This window comes from Nicotiana tomentosiformis, chromosome 11 (assembly GCF_000390325.3).
Source record: "Nicotiana tomentosiformis chromosome 11, ASM39032v3, whole genome shotgun sequence".
Lineage (NCBI taxonomy): Eukaryota > Viridiplantae > Streptophyta > Magnoliopsida > Solanales > Solanaceae > Nicotiana > Nicotiana tomentosiformis.
The window spans coordinates 112,627,759-112,643,842 of NC_090822.1; the positions used below are offsets into that span (position 1 = coordinate 112,627,759).

Genomic DNA, 16,084 nt, shown 5'->3' on the forward strand with positions numbered 1-16,084 from the left:
ATCACAATTTGGTGTAGGAAAAAGAAAGACGTATTTTGGTGACTAATTAAGGAAATGCAAACAAGCTAAGTTACATATGCATATACAGAATGACGTGTTATTTCCTTGACCATATTTCTGGTAAAGTATAACGAAAAGATTCATATACTCGATTTCAATTAGTTAGAAATTTAAGCAAAGAGATCTATGTATGTTTCAAAAACAGAAGATTCATATAGTTGATTCTGATTAGTTTGAAACTGAAACATATTAGATCCACATATATCTTCTTCCAAGTTAAACTTTACTTTTGGTATATCTTTTCTTTGTTTAATCAATTGTCCAAATTACCATGTTTATCTGCCCTCTGCACTATTGAAGAATTTACTGTACTTTTCTTACTACTCCCAAGTAAAAGTGGGGAAGAAAAAACATTGCTTGCCTCAATTCCATTTGAAAATATCTCAGCAAGCTTTAGAATCGTATCTAGATATCAAATAAAAAATTTGACTCGTTAAAATTAAATTTGGTTATTCGCATCATATCAGCATATCATTAAAAGAACCTACAATCCATTGTAAGTGTAAAGCTTTCTTATTACCATGCCAAACCGATATTATTTTCTAAATTAAATGAAGACCGTTATTTGCATATCAAAGTTATTGAAACATCCTAGTACATAAGTTTTATTACTACGCTATAGAGAAGTTACCGCATCCTTGGAACATTAGACCAAAGCTATCTATTAATTAATTTTAATTTTTAGCTAATGTTGGCTCAAAGCTCAACTCTGGCTTGTTCTCCTCAAACAGTTAACAGCCCTTTGTAGGATTTACAGCATCACTAATCTGCCTCAGAAAGATTATTAGCATTAATCTATTTCCCTGGAAATTCTTTTACTCTTCAGCAATTCTTGGAAAAGGATGCGTCATGCATAATGCCTCGATACGAGGACGCACTAAATGTACACACAAGAAAGAACATGAGACTCTGCTGGCATCATCCGAACATGTTATTTAAACCTGCGCAGAGATTTACAGTACCACCTGCTCATTGAATTCCACAAAATGCTCACCGTAATATAAATAACTGTTAACTGTAGCATTAAATTTATCTAAAACTAAGGTTCTAAAGATGTCATAACTAGTAGCAACACCAGACATTTTAGGGGTAAATTGTTCAAGTTTAACAGAATACACCAGAAGTTAACCAAGTAGCTCCGAGATCCAGAAGCGCAGTAGCCATTCCAGACATTTGAGTGCGGGTAATTGTTTAGACAACTCTAACCCGAAAAGCAGGAGATTTGCAGCAAAAATCTAGAACTTCAGCTATACAGGTCATCGTCATCACCTCCAGCATTAGAAGTTGCAAACGGGTCAGCTGCAGCAGTACCGCCACTAGCCTCAGCAAACCGAAATTCTGTTCCAAAACCTCTAGACTGCTGTAATGTCTGAGCAAATGCCTGGTATTTACGTATATCAGCGTCACTAACACTTCGTCGTGCATACTTCATAGACTCCTCAAAATGCGCGGGCTTGATCTCCGGTACTTCATCATCAACATCCTCATCCATAGAATCAGGATTCTCACTTCTTCTCCTCTCCCTTTCTATGTCCTGCAATTAGAAAGAATAACAAGGATTCAGGATGAAGAAAACCATAACTCCGAAATTAAGGGAACGGAGATTGGCACCGGTTGCAACATGACGTTTAGATACCATAGCACTCACCCAAAAGCAAGACACATTTTCTTAAACCATGCAGTCAATTAATTGAACCAGGTTCCACCTATCAGTTATCACATTCCTAGAAAATAATCCAGTTCAAATTTCTTGTCAACATGTCGAGGAAATAATCTTTGACACTCAGCTACTTATGCAACATTAATGAGTCAAACATGCCAATGCCATGGAAAAATTAACAGAGAAATATAGAACAGCGTATCTGTTTCACTCTTAGCATGACAACGGAAAACTAACCAGATCTTGTATATCAATTACTATATTGGGCAAAAGGAGTGCAGACAAAAGTTGCAGAACAAGGTTATTTTAAGAAGCTTCAGAGATTCAAAAGTACAAAAACAAAAAATAAAGGCAGTAATAAAGGAAATGAAGAACGTACTTTCTCTATGTTCTCCCTTATGGCATATTTGCAGGCTCGCTGACAGATCTCAGTGATATCAGCCCCACTAAATCCCTGAGTATATTTGGCAAGAGCTCTCAAATCAACATCCTTTGATAAGGGAGACTTTCTCAGACACGCCTTGAAAATCTGATGGCGTGAATCTTCATCTGGCAGAGGAATATAGATTAACTGGTCAAGACGGCCAGGTCGTAGAAGTGCAGGGTCTATTATATCAGGCCTGTTCGTGGCCCCAATTATAAATACAGTCTTCTTCGCGTTCATGCCATCCATTTCAGTCAGAAGTTGGTTCAGAACACGATCAGCTGCTCCACCAGCATCTCCACTACTGCTTCCCCTCTGCAATAATACAGAGCACCATTTCTTGTAAGTTGTTGTATAAGGTAAAATTGATTCTCGTCATCCTCTTTACATGATATTAGACTTTTCTATCTATCTGATCGCTAGATCAGGATGCGAAATACATTGAGGCCAGTAAACTTGTAAAGGTGTTCTCAGTTTTCTTACAACTCAAATCTTTAAACTAATTATCTTACCTGAGTAGCAATAGAATCAAGCTCATCAAAGAAGAGGACACAGGGTGCAGATTGTCTAGCTTTATCAAAAATTTCCCTAACATTTGCCTCACTCTCCCCAAACCACATAGTGAGCAGTTCAGGACCTTTGACACTGATGAAATTGGCTTGACATTCATTTGCAATTGCCTTGGCAAGTAGAGTTTTCCCACACCCTGGGGGACCATAGAAAAGAACACCTTTCGAAGGCGACATACCAAACTTTTCAAACTTCTCTGGGTGTTCCACCGGATATTGAACAGTCTACATAAAAACAAAGAAGAGCAATGATCAAGACCTCTTAAGACAAGTAACTTATATAGGACATAAATATGTAAAGCCCAAAAATATTGAATTACATTACCTCTTGAAGCTCTCGTTTGACATTTTCAAGGCCTCCAATGTCTGTCCAGGAGACATTAGGCACTTCAACCACCTGCAAAACAGTTTCATGAAAGAGGCCAGTAAGTTTGTGTGCCAAAGCAGTAATGCATGCACATCTTCCATCAAGACACCCACACAGATAAGGCCAGAGACCATATATTTGCACTCTAAAAAGTATCGTAACACTCTCAACTTGGTTATGACGGGTTACTTACTGTTTCACGCAATGCAGATGGATTGCTTGTACCAAGAGCAGTTTGGAAGTGCTCATTCGTTACAGCCATAGAGTTCAATATCTCAGCGTCAATAGTATCATCTTCCAGATCAATGACATCCATTTTCTCCCTAATACACTGAAGTGCAGCTTCAGTGCAAAGAGCAGCAAGATCTGCACCAACATAACCATGTGTATCTTTTCCAATTCTTTCCAAATCAACCTGCACAATTGAGTAAATCATCGTTATGTTACAGTAAGAAGTTGCTCCCAAAGAATCCAAGTTTGCAAGTGGGCCTTACTTCTTCTGCAAGCTTCATATTTTTGGTATGAATGCGAAGAACTTCAAGACGTCCAACTTCATCTGGAACACCGATGTCTATTTCTCTATCAAACCTACCAAACCTTCTTAGAGCAGGATCAATGCTGTTCGGACGGTTGGTAGCTCCCATCACTATTACATGAGCACGCGATTTCAGTCCATCCATCAGGGTCAAGAGTTGTGAGACAATCCTCCTTTCAACTTCACCATGTGTCTTCTCTCGCTTGGGAGCAATTGAATCAATTTCATCAATAAATATGATAGAAGGAGCATTCTTTTCAGCCTCTTCAAATGCCTTCCTGAGATTACTTTCACTCTCTCCAGCCAATTTGGACATTATTTCAGGTCCATTAATGCAAAAGAAAAATGCACCTGTTTCATTAGCGACAGCTCTCGCTATCAGAGTCTTTCCAGAACCGGGAGGTCCATAAAGTAAAATCCCCTTTGGTGGTTTCACACCAATAGATTTGAAAAGTTGAGGATGCCTCAATGGTAATTCCACCAGTTCACGAATCTGAGCCATCTGTTTTCTCACACCACCAACATCATCATAGCCAACTTCATCAAGTCTATCCTCATCCTCCCTTTTCACAGGCTCACCCTCACAAAAGATTTCAGTGTCTGGAGCAACGACACAATACTCCCCAGGGTCAGTTTCTATGACCTTGAATTCCACACTTCTCATCCCTCCTCTAACAAGGAAATGGTCCCCTTTCCTCAAAGGACGATATGCCTCCAAAAAGTAGGCTGCAAGAAGGGCATCAACAATTTAAAAGCAGACACAAACAAAGGTTACAGTCAAATAAAATTAATGAAATTAGCTCGTAAACAATGAAGACTAAAAAACAATCTAAGGTCGCATTTTCTAGGGAGAACCCACCCAAAGCCAAGTCTATAATGTTTTCTCTGTCGTAGTTACAGCTAATATTTTGGGGGTAGATTTAAATGGCACCATCACAGAGTAAAATATAATCATTAGTCTAAACTTATAAAAGATAAGATATAGATTCACTATATTTGATAGTCCATGGATGAGAAGACATTTCATCCTCTCGAATAAACACGTCGATGCATGCTTCATTTTTTGTTTATATATTTATTTATTTTTTTCTTTTCACAAAGAGACTACCAAACACCAAACGTATCACATGCATGGGAATGGAAAATATGGCAAACAAGAGCATTCAGATTGTCTCCCATGTGTGACCTTTTTCCATATTGACCAGAGAAAGCTTAATATCATGATTCTTTTTGCACCAAAAATACTGAAGTGAAACATAGGAGTATCGGGTCTCACATTACTCCTAGCTCTTGCCCGCATTTTCTTCTAAAGTTCAGTCCAAAGTCTGAGTGTATCTTATTTGACCTTCTACTTTATGTACTAAATCTCTTCAAACACTCACAGGAGAGAGCGGATCCTCAATGGAAAGTGCGCCATATACAATATATGAAGGGATAGTTGGACTAGGCTTGTGGGATTATAAATGAATTTCCTTTTTCATCTGCCTGAGGGGTTTTTTGTGTGTGGGTGGGTGGGGGCGAGGGGGGCAGAAGAAGTGCATGTGATGGGAGAGTTAATGCTAATGATATCTAGCTGTTGAAGTCAAGATCCAATTTTTTTTGGGACATTGCCGACTACAACTCTTTCTTTCCGTCTGATACTCTTTCTCTAATTGTTCTCTTTTTGGTGTCAGAGACAAGTTTAATGCGTTGTATATCCCTGCAGCACACAGTTAGCGGAGAACAAAGACATGACAATTTCCAAACAGTAACATGTGCTACAGCGACCATATCTGCCAACTATCTGAGTATGTGAGACAGGTTATACACTTACGTTTCAGGAATGATTCAAACAGATCCCCTGTGACACCTTCTATTGTATCATCTATAGGAAGTATGTGGACACGCTTCCCATACTTAACATCTGGACACTGGTGCACAGATACGACATCTCCAAGTCGAACCCTCAAATTTGAACGGACCACCTTGTTCATCCTAATCTTTGGCTCATCACATGTTTCATCAGCAAGGGCAATGACGACTGTATCCTTTCTCTTTTTTCCCTGGATAAAAGATACAGCAGAACACAAATTTTGAGTCAGCTGAATTAACAACAGGCAGAAAAAAATACACAGAAATCCAACATGCTGAACTTCATTCCAACTAATTGTAAAACATACATAACCACAATAAAAACTAAGTGGCAACAAAAAGTTGAATTGTCACACTCTGAGTGAGCAACAAAACCAAATAAATAATGTAAAACATCAAATTTGGAGCCAAAAGCAGGGGAATCTAATGTGTTAGAATAACATATGATTTTGATTACACATATATGTTAGAAAAAGCTCTAGAGGATATGGAGACCGCGAAGATAAACCAAGAGTCATCTACCAACATCAACTGAGAATCTTCCAGGTTATTTATATAAGCGTACTGAAGCATTATAAGCACGATACTTGTCTGAACTCGAATTCGTAGAAATGTCATAGGCAAATTTTTACCAATACCAAGTACCACTTATTTATATATTTTTCTTTAAGAAAGAAAACAAATACTACCTCCATCCCAGAAAGAATGGTAGGGTTGGGAGTACAAAGATCAATGACACGTCATTACCAACATGATTCAAGAGGAGGTTTTTTTTTTTTCAAATAAAAATTGCTAATTCAGAAAATATATAAATAGTACTGTAAATCACATTTTTACTGTTTAAAGGAACTTAAAATGATGAGAAATTTGTAGCAAAGAAAAACTTGTTGGCTTTCCAAATAGTAATTGTCATTCTTTTTTTATGAAAAGAGTACTACAAAGTAAAAAAGAAACATCAGCATAGTGTAGGCCCAGCTAAGATTCAGCAGCTTTGGACAAACAAGTTCCCACATCATAAACAATATATTCACTCAAGAATTAAGTAACATATACAATAAAAGTGAATATTAACATGCCATAGTTTGTCAGTTACCATATTTACAAGATCACCAATTACTATACATCAATAGATTTACCTACAATTACCTAATTAACGACCTGATTGCGTAAATAATTTTTACAGTGATGTTGCATAAAGCTTAAACTCATTCGCTAAATACTTTTCCATTAACACTAAAGAATACAGACCTTATATCACGACCTCAACAACAAAAAATCTATAAACACTAAATACTACTCCTATCATACTTTCAGAATCACGAAAAAAATAACAAAACAGTTACCAAAAACCTAAGCAAAAATCAACTCAAGTACTACTAGTATAATAAACCCCAATGGAAAACCTAAGCAATTAGATAATTCAAAATTGAAACCTTCGAGAGTCAATTTATCAAAATATCAGTAACTCATTGTAAAATATTTATTATTAAAGAAAAAAGCCGCAACAAGTACAACATAAAGTTTCAGTTAGACGATTAAAGTGAAAACCTAACCAAGCAGCAAAACAAGTACTAGTATAGCAATCCTCAAAACCTAAGCGATCAGATAATTCAAAATCGAAACCCTAGAAAGTCATTTATCGCGACATTAGTAAATAATTAACACAAATTTGGTAAATATTTATCAAAAAAACCGCAATAAGTACAATAGAAAGCTTCATTAAAGTGAATACCTTGATGAGAATCGTATCTCCACGGAAAAGCTGAAGTTTCTCCATAGTAGCAGGGTGTAAGGCAACAACGGAGTTATCATCGTTGACCGCCTCGTCAACAATGAGCCGATTCGCAGCTTTCTTCCGCTCCAAAATCGCCGTAGAAAAATCCTTCTTAGTAGCATTTTTTCTGCAAAAAAAAAGTAAAAAAGTAATCCAATTACAAAATCTTAAAAAACCTATAACGAATTCAAAAGCTAAAACAGCAGATGAATAGAATATCACTCACGAGTCAGATGACTCGGCCGGGTGACTCATCGTTCACGATCTAGAAATTTGTATTTGTAGCAGAGAAGTGGATGAGAAACTGAGAAATAGATATTTTTTTGGTCTTTTTTTTTGGACTTTATAAGGGAGAAAGAGGGAGAGTTTTTTCTCTTTTTTTCCCTTGGTTTATTGGGAAAAGGAAATACGAGATATTCTTAACTTTGGACTGGTTTACTAGGATTGTGAAATATTTTATTAAAAATTGTGCTATTGTATGAGTAGATGAGGAAAATTTTGAATTGTGAAATACTGGTAGTTATTGAGAGAGACCAAATAGTAATATAGTATAGTCCTAATTAGATTGGAGATGTGATTTAAATTTGAGTATATGTGATAAGGTTTGGGTTTTGAACGTATTTATAAAAAATAAAGATAAAAAGATAGAGCTAATTAATCTGTGGCACAATAATATTCCATTACAGTCTAACTATCCGTAGGGGTTCGTTGGTGAAATAGTGGATAATAATTTGGTACTTCTATGTAGGATTATTTTATCTCTTGTTTTGTTAAATTTCCAAGATTAACAAGTTCAGGATTAATTTATTCCACAATTGTGGTACTTGTTTATAATACCATACTGAGGGTCGATAAATAATTTGGAAGTTACTTAATCCCCAGATAAAATACTACAATGACAAAGATGCCGTATTTCAAGGCTTTTTCTCAAAGTACTTTAAAAAATTCAAAGTTAAAATTAAAAATAAATATTTATCCCAACTTATTTTGTATACATATCAAACACATGATTTATATTGTACCTCATATATCTCATTTAGTCCAATGAAACAAATATGTATCACTAAAAATATATTCGCTAAATAATCTTATTACTATTTAATTCTGTATTATAATCTTATTATTATAAATCCGAGATAACTTATTCCCCACCAAATGACCCCTTTAAGATAACCATTGGTTGAGATTGTGATCGCTTAGAGTTGGACAAAAACAAATTCTATTACAAAAGCAAGCAGAATAAATTTTTGAAAAAATGGGGCATGGTATATATATTTTTATTTTTATTTTGGCAAAAGTGACATAAAATCTTGGAGAATCAAAGAACAAAAATTAAGGTGAAAATAGGATAGGGAGGTGATCAAGATTGATTGTTGTATGGGTCAAAATCTATCTGTAGAATATTTAAGCCAAGATAATACTGGGGGAAACGTTCCCAGGTCATCGTTTGTCAAAATAATCTAAGAAGCAGCGAAGTCGGTAGTCGAAGAGTTAACCAGGGCTGAAGTCGAGGAGTCAACAAGGATCAAGGTCGAGGTCGAGTGCTCTTGACAAAGTTATAATGGCTAGTTTCAAGATAGGACATTAAAGAGAATATTCTAGTGAATATTCTTTGCACTTGTACTATTACGTTTTTTTAGGAACATGTTCCCTGTCAATAGAAAGAGACACAATGATAGATGATGTGTGATATTCATTTATAAAAATACACTTTGACTTTAGAGAGAGAATCGGATCTTATTGCAACCATACAAACATCACATTTCACTAAGATTCCTGTCTATACTTTTTCACTGGATCCGAGAAAAACTCAGATATTCAAAGGATTATCCATCACTCATCATTATCATAAAGAACATTCATTGCTACCATCTTTTCCTGGGTGACTCATTCGGTTTATTTACATGAATATCATTTATTGTTATTCATCAATATTTAATGCTACATTGTTTCCTTTGACTTCTTAAATATTATTGTGTGCTGCCACCGCCATTAACATATATCTACGTTGTATTTTGTGCACTTTTGAGAACTTCATCTGGGGATATTATTGTTAACTAAGATTAACCCTCCTTTATATAAATTTAATTAGTTGAACCAAGATCTATAGTTTTTGGTCAAACAATTTGGCGTTGTCTGTGGGGATTTCTTAGTTAAATTTTTAGTTTTCTCTAGATCTACAATTAACGCAAGTCACTAACATCAAAAAACCTGAGATCTCCTTTCTTTGTGCGTACGAACCCCTACATGACATGTAACCAGGGCGAAAGGACAGAAATAAAAGTGATCTCCCAATCAACCTCATGAATATTACCAATGAAAGTTGCGAGACAATGGGCGATGACGTGACGCCCAACGCGTCCCCTAGGCACTAGAGGTCGTCTCCCCCACACTGCAGCATAACAAAAAATAGTGGAAAGGGGGCCTCCACGTCTGCAGAAAAATGGACACCCCCAACTGTGAAAAAACTCCTCGAGGTGTGGCTGACCGACACGCTGGAGCGTCCTCAACAAACCTGCTCCAGGCATGATTGCAGAAAACGCAAGAGTGTGCATGATACAACAAACAGACGAGCAGTGCAACCAACCAAACCCTTCAATGACAGTTATAAGTCACAATAATACTAACAGTGCAGGTGACAGCGCCCTCGCTGCCGTTCTAAAAATAATGGAAGAAATGGAGAATGAAAACAAAGCACTCTGAGACCAGATGAAAGAACACCAATAACGAGTCGACAAAATATCGGACGCCCCTAAGCTGTTGCGAAGAAGGTACGCCGACAGGTTCGTAGAGCAGTCGTACATCGATGATATAACCCTGTATGCCATACCAAAGACCTTCAAAATGCCGCCCTACCTCAGAATATACGACGGAACGACCTATCACGAGGATCATGACTCACTATGCCACCGCTGTGAAAGGCAACGACCTCGCCAAAGAACATGTGTCCTTTATTTTGCTGAAGAAGTTTGGTGAAACCATTACGGAAGGGACATAAATATGGTATTCACAGCTACAAGCACTCTCCATAGAAACTTTCGAGGAAATGGCTGATAAGTTCGCAACCGCCCCTGCCGGAGCCAAGAAGGTCGAAGCAAGAGTAAAAGACATATTCGCTATTAAGCAATCCTTGGGTGAGGGACTGAGGGACTTCCTCGCCCAGTTCAACAGTGTAAGGATGACTCTGTTGAACATATCCGAAGGTATGGCGGTTGTCGCTTTCCAGAACGGACTGAGTAGGGGTGGTTCAAGAGAAACTAGAAAACTGTTGAGTCGATTGATGAAATATCCCCCAACCACTTGGGACGAAACCCATAATGCTTATTGTGCGGAGGTCCTAGCAAACGAGGACGACCTTAATGGACCAACTCATCGGCTAACATCGGTGCAAACTGAATCCAGAAAGGAACAAAGAGACAACATCAGGAGGAATCGCCCGGTTCCGCGACCCAACAGGGAACGACACCAACCATATGTCAGGGCGACCGCCACACCTTCCCTCCGATATGAAGAAGGCCTGTCTAGGCCAAGGACATGGACTCACCAGAATGAAAAAGGTATGCCTTATTTATTATCTACTCACAATTTTTGTGTGTCACCTACAGAAATAGTCTACACTCCTGAGAAACTCGGAACAAAGATGAAGTGGCCGCCGAAGATGAGATCGGACCCGAACACTAGAAAATCCGACGCCCTCTGTGAGCTCCACCAGGAATGTGGGCACAAAACAGAAGATTGTGTTGCCCTCAGACAAGAAGTCGTAGGCATGTTGCGGCAATGGTACCTCAAGGAGTTGATAAGCGATAAGGGGAGAACCAACTTCGCCAAAGAACGTGAACATTAAGGCCCGCCAAAGCCGCCATCGCAAGCTCATACTATCAACATGATCATTGGTGGTGGCGGTGATGCCTCCATCAACGGCGTGAAGTTCACCACCACTCACAAGCTCAACCGGTCTATCACCCGTGAATGGTACGACAGACTCGAAGAAAGTATCATTTTCGATGAGCCGGATGCCAACGATTTGACTTTTCCTCATAATGATGCCCTCGTTATTACTTTACGCATTTTAGATACCTATGTCAAACACATCATGGTGGATGATGGAAGTGGTGTATGCATTATCCATCCCTGAGTCCTTACCCAAATGAGACTCGAAGATAAGATAATGTAGCGCTGCATCATACTAACCGGTTTTAATAATGCAGTTGAGTGGACATCCGAGGAAATTACACTCCCCGTCTTGGCCGGCGGCGTGACTTTGGAGACGACATTCCACATCATGGACCAGACCACTACGTACAATGCCATAGTGGGACGACCATGGATACATCCCATGAGAGTCATCCCCTCCAGCCTATACCAAGTAATTAAATTCCCAACACCATGGGGAATATTCAGCATACGCGGGGAACAATGTACATCCCGGGAATGTTACTGTATTGCATTGGATAACACGACAACCTAACAGAAAAAGACAAAGAAAAAGAGGCATATAAATCAACAGGATCGACGTCGACGCAAGAAGAGACCGTGGACGTCATCATGGATCCCGACACGGTCGAGGCTGCAGATTCGAACATAGAAGACCTCGGCCCCATTAAATTGGACCTCAAAGACCATAGTAAAAAGGCCTATATCGGCTACAATCTCCGGGAACCAGGTAAATTCAGTCAATTCTTAATATCTAATGCAGACTTGTTTGCCTTCAGCCATGCAGATATGCCGGGCATCCCAAGGAAAATCACCACACAAAAATTAAACATTGACATGTTCCACTCCCCAGTGAGACAAGTCAGGCTCAAATTCAACTCTGCCCTCAACGAGGCAGTTCGTGAAGGAGTGGAAAAACTGTTAAAGAAAGGCTCCATCAGGGAGCCAAAGTACCCTAAGTGGATCGCCAACGTAGTGATGGTAAAAAAGAACAGAAAATATATGTCAGAGTTATTTCAGTCGTATATGAGACAACATGGTATACTGCATCAGTCTTCATATGTTGATACACCCTCTCAAAATGGAGTTTTTGAGAGGAAGAATATCCATCTACTTGAGGCATCTCAGGCACTTTTGTTCCAAATGAAGGTTCCTAAACAATTCTGGGCTGATGCGGTCTCTACGGCTTGCTTTCTGATTAATCGCATGTCGTCTACTATTCTTGGGGGTAATGTGCCTTACAACGTTCTTTTTCCAAACAAGGCATTATTTCCGGTGGAACCTAAGGTATTTGAAAGCACATATTATGTTCGAGGTGTTCGACCATCTGTTATTAAGTTAGTTCACAAGGCATTGAAGTGTGTTTTCCTTGGATATTCTTGTATTCAAAAGGGATATCGGTGTTATTCTACTAAACTTGGCAAATATTTGGTGTCAACTGATGTGGTATTTTTAGATACTACACCATTATTCTATGCACCTCCCATTTCTACAAGTCAGGGGGGAGGAAGATGAGTGGATAGTATATCGGGTTACTCGTACTTTGACAGAACAACGAGATGATGCTCCTCCATTTCCTAGTTATATCGAGCACCAATCCACTATTCTGCCTTTAGCACCTGCTCCAACTATGTTAGCAAGACTGTCAATTGTTCAAGTTTACTCGCGGAGGCAACAAACGAATGATACATGTTCTGCACCAGTTCTTTCGTCATCAGTTCCTTCATCATCAGATTTCCATCTGACCTTCCAGAAAACCTTGACCTTCCAATTGCTCTTCGCAAAGGTATACATACTTGCAAATTCACATATTCTATTGCTAATTTTGTTTCCTACGACCACTTGTCTCTTGCATCTAGATCTTTGATTGTGTCTCTAGACTCTATTTCTATACCTAAGACGGTGAAGGTGGCTTTGAATCATCCTGGATGGTCTGAAGCAATGCTTGAGGAAATACATGCCTTAGAGAAAAACCACACTTGGGATTTAGTGGATTTACCCAGTGGAAAGAAAGTAGTGGGATGCAAGTAGGTCGTCACGGTCTAAGTTAATCTTGATGGCTCTATGACGAGACTTAAGGCCAGACTTGTGGCTAAGGGGTATGCTCACACTTATGGGGTGGATTATTCAGATACCTTCTCTCCAGTTGCCAAACTTACTTATATCCACTTGTTCATTTCTCTAGCTGCTTCTGAGAATTGGCTTTTGTATCAATTAGATATTAAGAATACTTTTCTTCATGGTGATCTCCATGAAGAGGTATAAATAGAGCAACCACATGATTTTGTTACTCAGAAAGAGTATGGAAAGGTTTGTCATTTGAAGAAATCCTTATATGGCTTAAAGTAGAGGCCCCATGCTTGGTTTGGTAAATTTAGTGAAGCAATTCAAGAATTTGGGCTGAAAAAGAGAAAATGTGATCATTCTGTCTTCTACAAGCAATCAACAACTGGACTCGTTGTTGTATATGTGGATGACATTGTTATCCCAAGGAGTGATTATGGAGGAATCTCTTCTCTCAAGTCTTTCTTAAATACTAAGTTTCATACAAAAGACTTGGGACAACTGAAATACTTCTTGGGAATAGAAATAACTAGAAGCAAGAAGGGAATTTTTTCTATCTCAGAGAAAGTATATTCTTGACTTACTAGCAGAAAACTGATAAGCAGGCCGCCAAGCCTTGCAGTACTCCAATGGTTCCTAATTTGCATCTTATGAAAGATGATGGCGATTCATTTAATGATCCAGATAGATACATGAGGTTAGTTGGGAGAATAAACTATCTCAATGTGACTCGTCCAGATATTACTTTTGTAGTGAGTATGGTTAGCCTGTTCATGTCCGCGCCCACAGTTAAACATTGGGAGGCTTTGGAGTAGATCCTATATTACTTAAAATGAGCTTCTAGACTTGGCATATTATACAGCAATCACAATCATTCTTGCATTGATTGTTTTGCAGATACAGATTGGGTTGGATCCAAGATTGATAGAAGATCTCTACTGCTGGTTACTGTGTATTTGTTAGTGGAAACTTGGTATCATGGAGAAGTAAGAAATAAAATGTTGTATTTAGGTCCAATGCAGAATCACAATATATAGATATGGCACAATCAGCATGTGAGATAATGTGGATACATCACCTTTTAACTGAAATTAGGTTGAAGCATCCTACTCCATCAAAACTCTGGTGTGATAATCAAGCTGCACTCCATATTGCCTCAAGTCTAGTGTATCATGAAAGAACCAAACATATTGAAGTTGACTGTCATTTTATTCGTGAGAAGATTCAGAATAACTTGATTTCCATTGGCTACGTGAAGACATGAGAGCAGCTAGCTGATTTGTTCACTAAAGTATTGAATGACACTCGAGTTGATTACCTTTGTAACAAGTTGAGCATGATCAATATATATGCTCTAGCTTAAGGGGAGTATTACATAATGAACCTACACACTTTACACAATGAACATAGATTGTTTCTTAGTAGTGTACATAACTCATATATAGATAGCAGATTTGTAGGAATCTCTTTTATTTCTTTTCTTAGTTAGCATATATTATTCTATGTAGTGATACACACACATATATATATATATGTATCACTACATAGAATAATATACTAATTTGATTCTTCCATACCTTGTTAATTACAGTTTAGGATAGAGTTGTAATCATACAACTTAAGTTCCAGCTGAGAAATTGAAAATATTGTTTTTTTTGTTGGACTTTGGTACTACAGTGATCAAGCTTCGGAACTCGAGATATGTTTACATATTTTTAAACAGGAAGGAATAATAATTATTAATATGATAAGTATTGTTGCCCTTTTAAATCTTGATCCTAAATCCTAAGTATATAAATCTAACCAATCTTACTTTATAACACGTGAGAATTTAGATACTCTGGAATGCTTTATCACTTTTGTATTTTACCTTAATTAATTAACTTACTACTTAAGTTATAGCCTGAATAGTTTCTTGTTTAGCCAAGGAGGAAAAAAACTTTTGTTTGCAAGCTGCTTGTTTTGTTTTGTCCATATATGTTTGTTAAAAAAAAAGTTTCTGTTTCTTTATTGTAATTTTCAGTAGGATTATCATGTATTGATATATAATGCATAACTTTTTGAAAATTAAAATTATTTTTGAATTAAATCTTTCTTATATAAAATGCTGTCAGTGGCATTGACATATATGGGTGGAGAAGATCTAAATCATTGTGTGGAGATTCAGCCTTTTTTTATTACCGTTGCAGTGAAAGCTAAGGTAACTTCAAACTCAAGCTAGCCATGTTAGGAAAATGAAAAGAAAACGCAATTATAAAAGAGAAACCATGAAAAGAAATAACACGTTGGTCTGATAACGGCAAGTGACTACATTTGACAACATTTAATTAGAGGCCTTTTCGCGAATTTTCTAATTTAGGTCAATAAATTTAAATGAAGTCAATTAACAACACAATTTATGTGGTAACTCATTAACAAGCAAAACTACAAAAGCATAGTAGTTGTAGACAATAAAATTGCGTCAGAAAAATAATCGAAACTGAAAAATATTACAACAATCGTAGTATTTGATTTCAAGTAATTTGAGTGTACAATCTCTATGAATCCTCTGATTCTTCTTTCCAATAATAAATAAATTCAAGGGTCTTCGAGCTTGATCTTGAATCTATATTTGTTGTCACGAACGATGATCTTGAATTCAACTAGCATGAACTTTGATTTGAACTCGTACTCCTTGAATCTTGATTTGTTCTTCGTTCTTAAGCTTGAACTTGATTTGTTCTTCGTTCTTGAGCTTGAAGTTGATTTGTTGAACTTGAACTTGATTGCTTGAAGCTTGAAACTTGTGGAGGAATTTGCAGCGTTTGACCCACGAGCTCTTTCTTGCTTCTTGTTATAACTTTTGGT

The 16,084-nt window shown here is 37.6% G+C and overlaps 1 protein-coding gene across 1 annotated transcript; it reads right to left on the reverse strand.

Moving 5' to 3' along the window:
- Window positions 1-1,037: 1,037 nt before the first annotated feature.
- On the reverse strand, window positions 1,038-7,624 carry LOC104090017 (cell division cycle protein 48 homolog). The gene is made up of 9 exons (XM_009595050.4): window positions 7,467-7,624; window positions 7,199-7,367; window positions 5,429-5,657; window positions 3,575-4,341; window positions 3,274-3,495; window positions 3,039-3,110; window positions 2,657-2,938; window positions 2,100-2,459; window positions 1,038-1,594 (listed from the first exon to the last, which is right to left on the reverse strand). Exons 1-9 carry the CDS (start codon window positions 7,493-7,495, stop codon window positions 1,304-1,306), a joined length of 2,421 nt encoding a protein of 806 aa, XP_009593345.1. The 5' UTR covers window positions 7,496-7,624; the 3' UTR covers window positions 1,038-1,303.
- Window positions 7,625-16,084: the final 8,460 nt, after the last annotated feature.

Bases quoted from the DNA above. Each gene is read 5' to 3' on its own strand.
- LOC104090017 (XM_009595050.4), bottom strand. From the start codon at position 7,495: ATGAGTCACCCGGCCGAGTCATCTGACTC. The intron at 5,658-7,198 runs GTATTCACTTTA...TCTTTTATCCAG, and splicing joins GAGATACGATTCTCATCAAG to GGAAAAAAGAGAAAGGATAC. The intron at 1,595-2,099 runs GTACGTTCTTCA...TTCTAATTGCAG, and splicing joins TAAGGGAGAACATAGAGAAA to GACATAGAAAGGGAGAGGAG.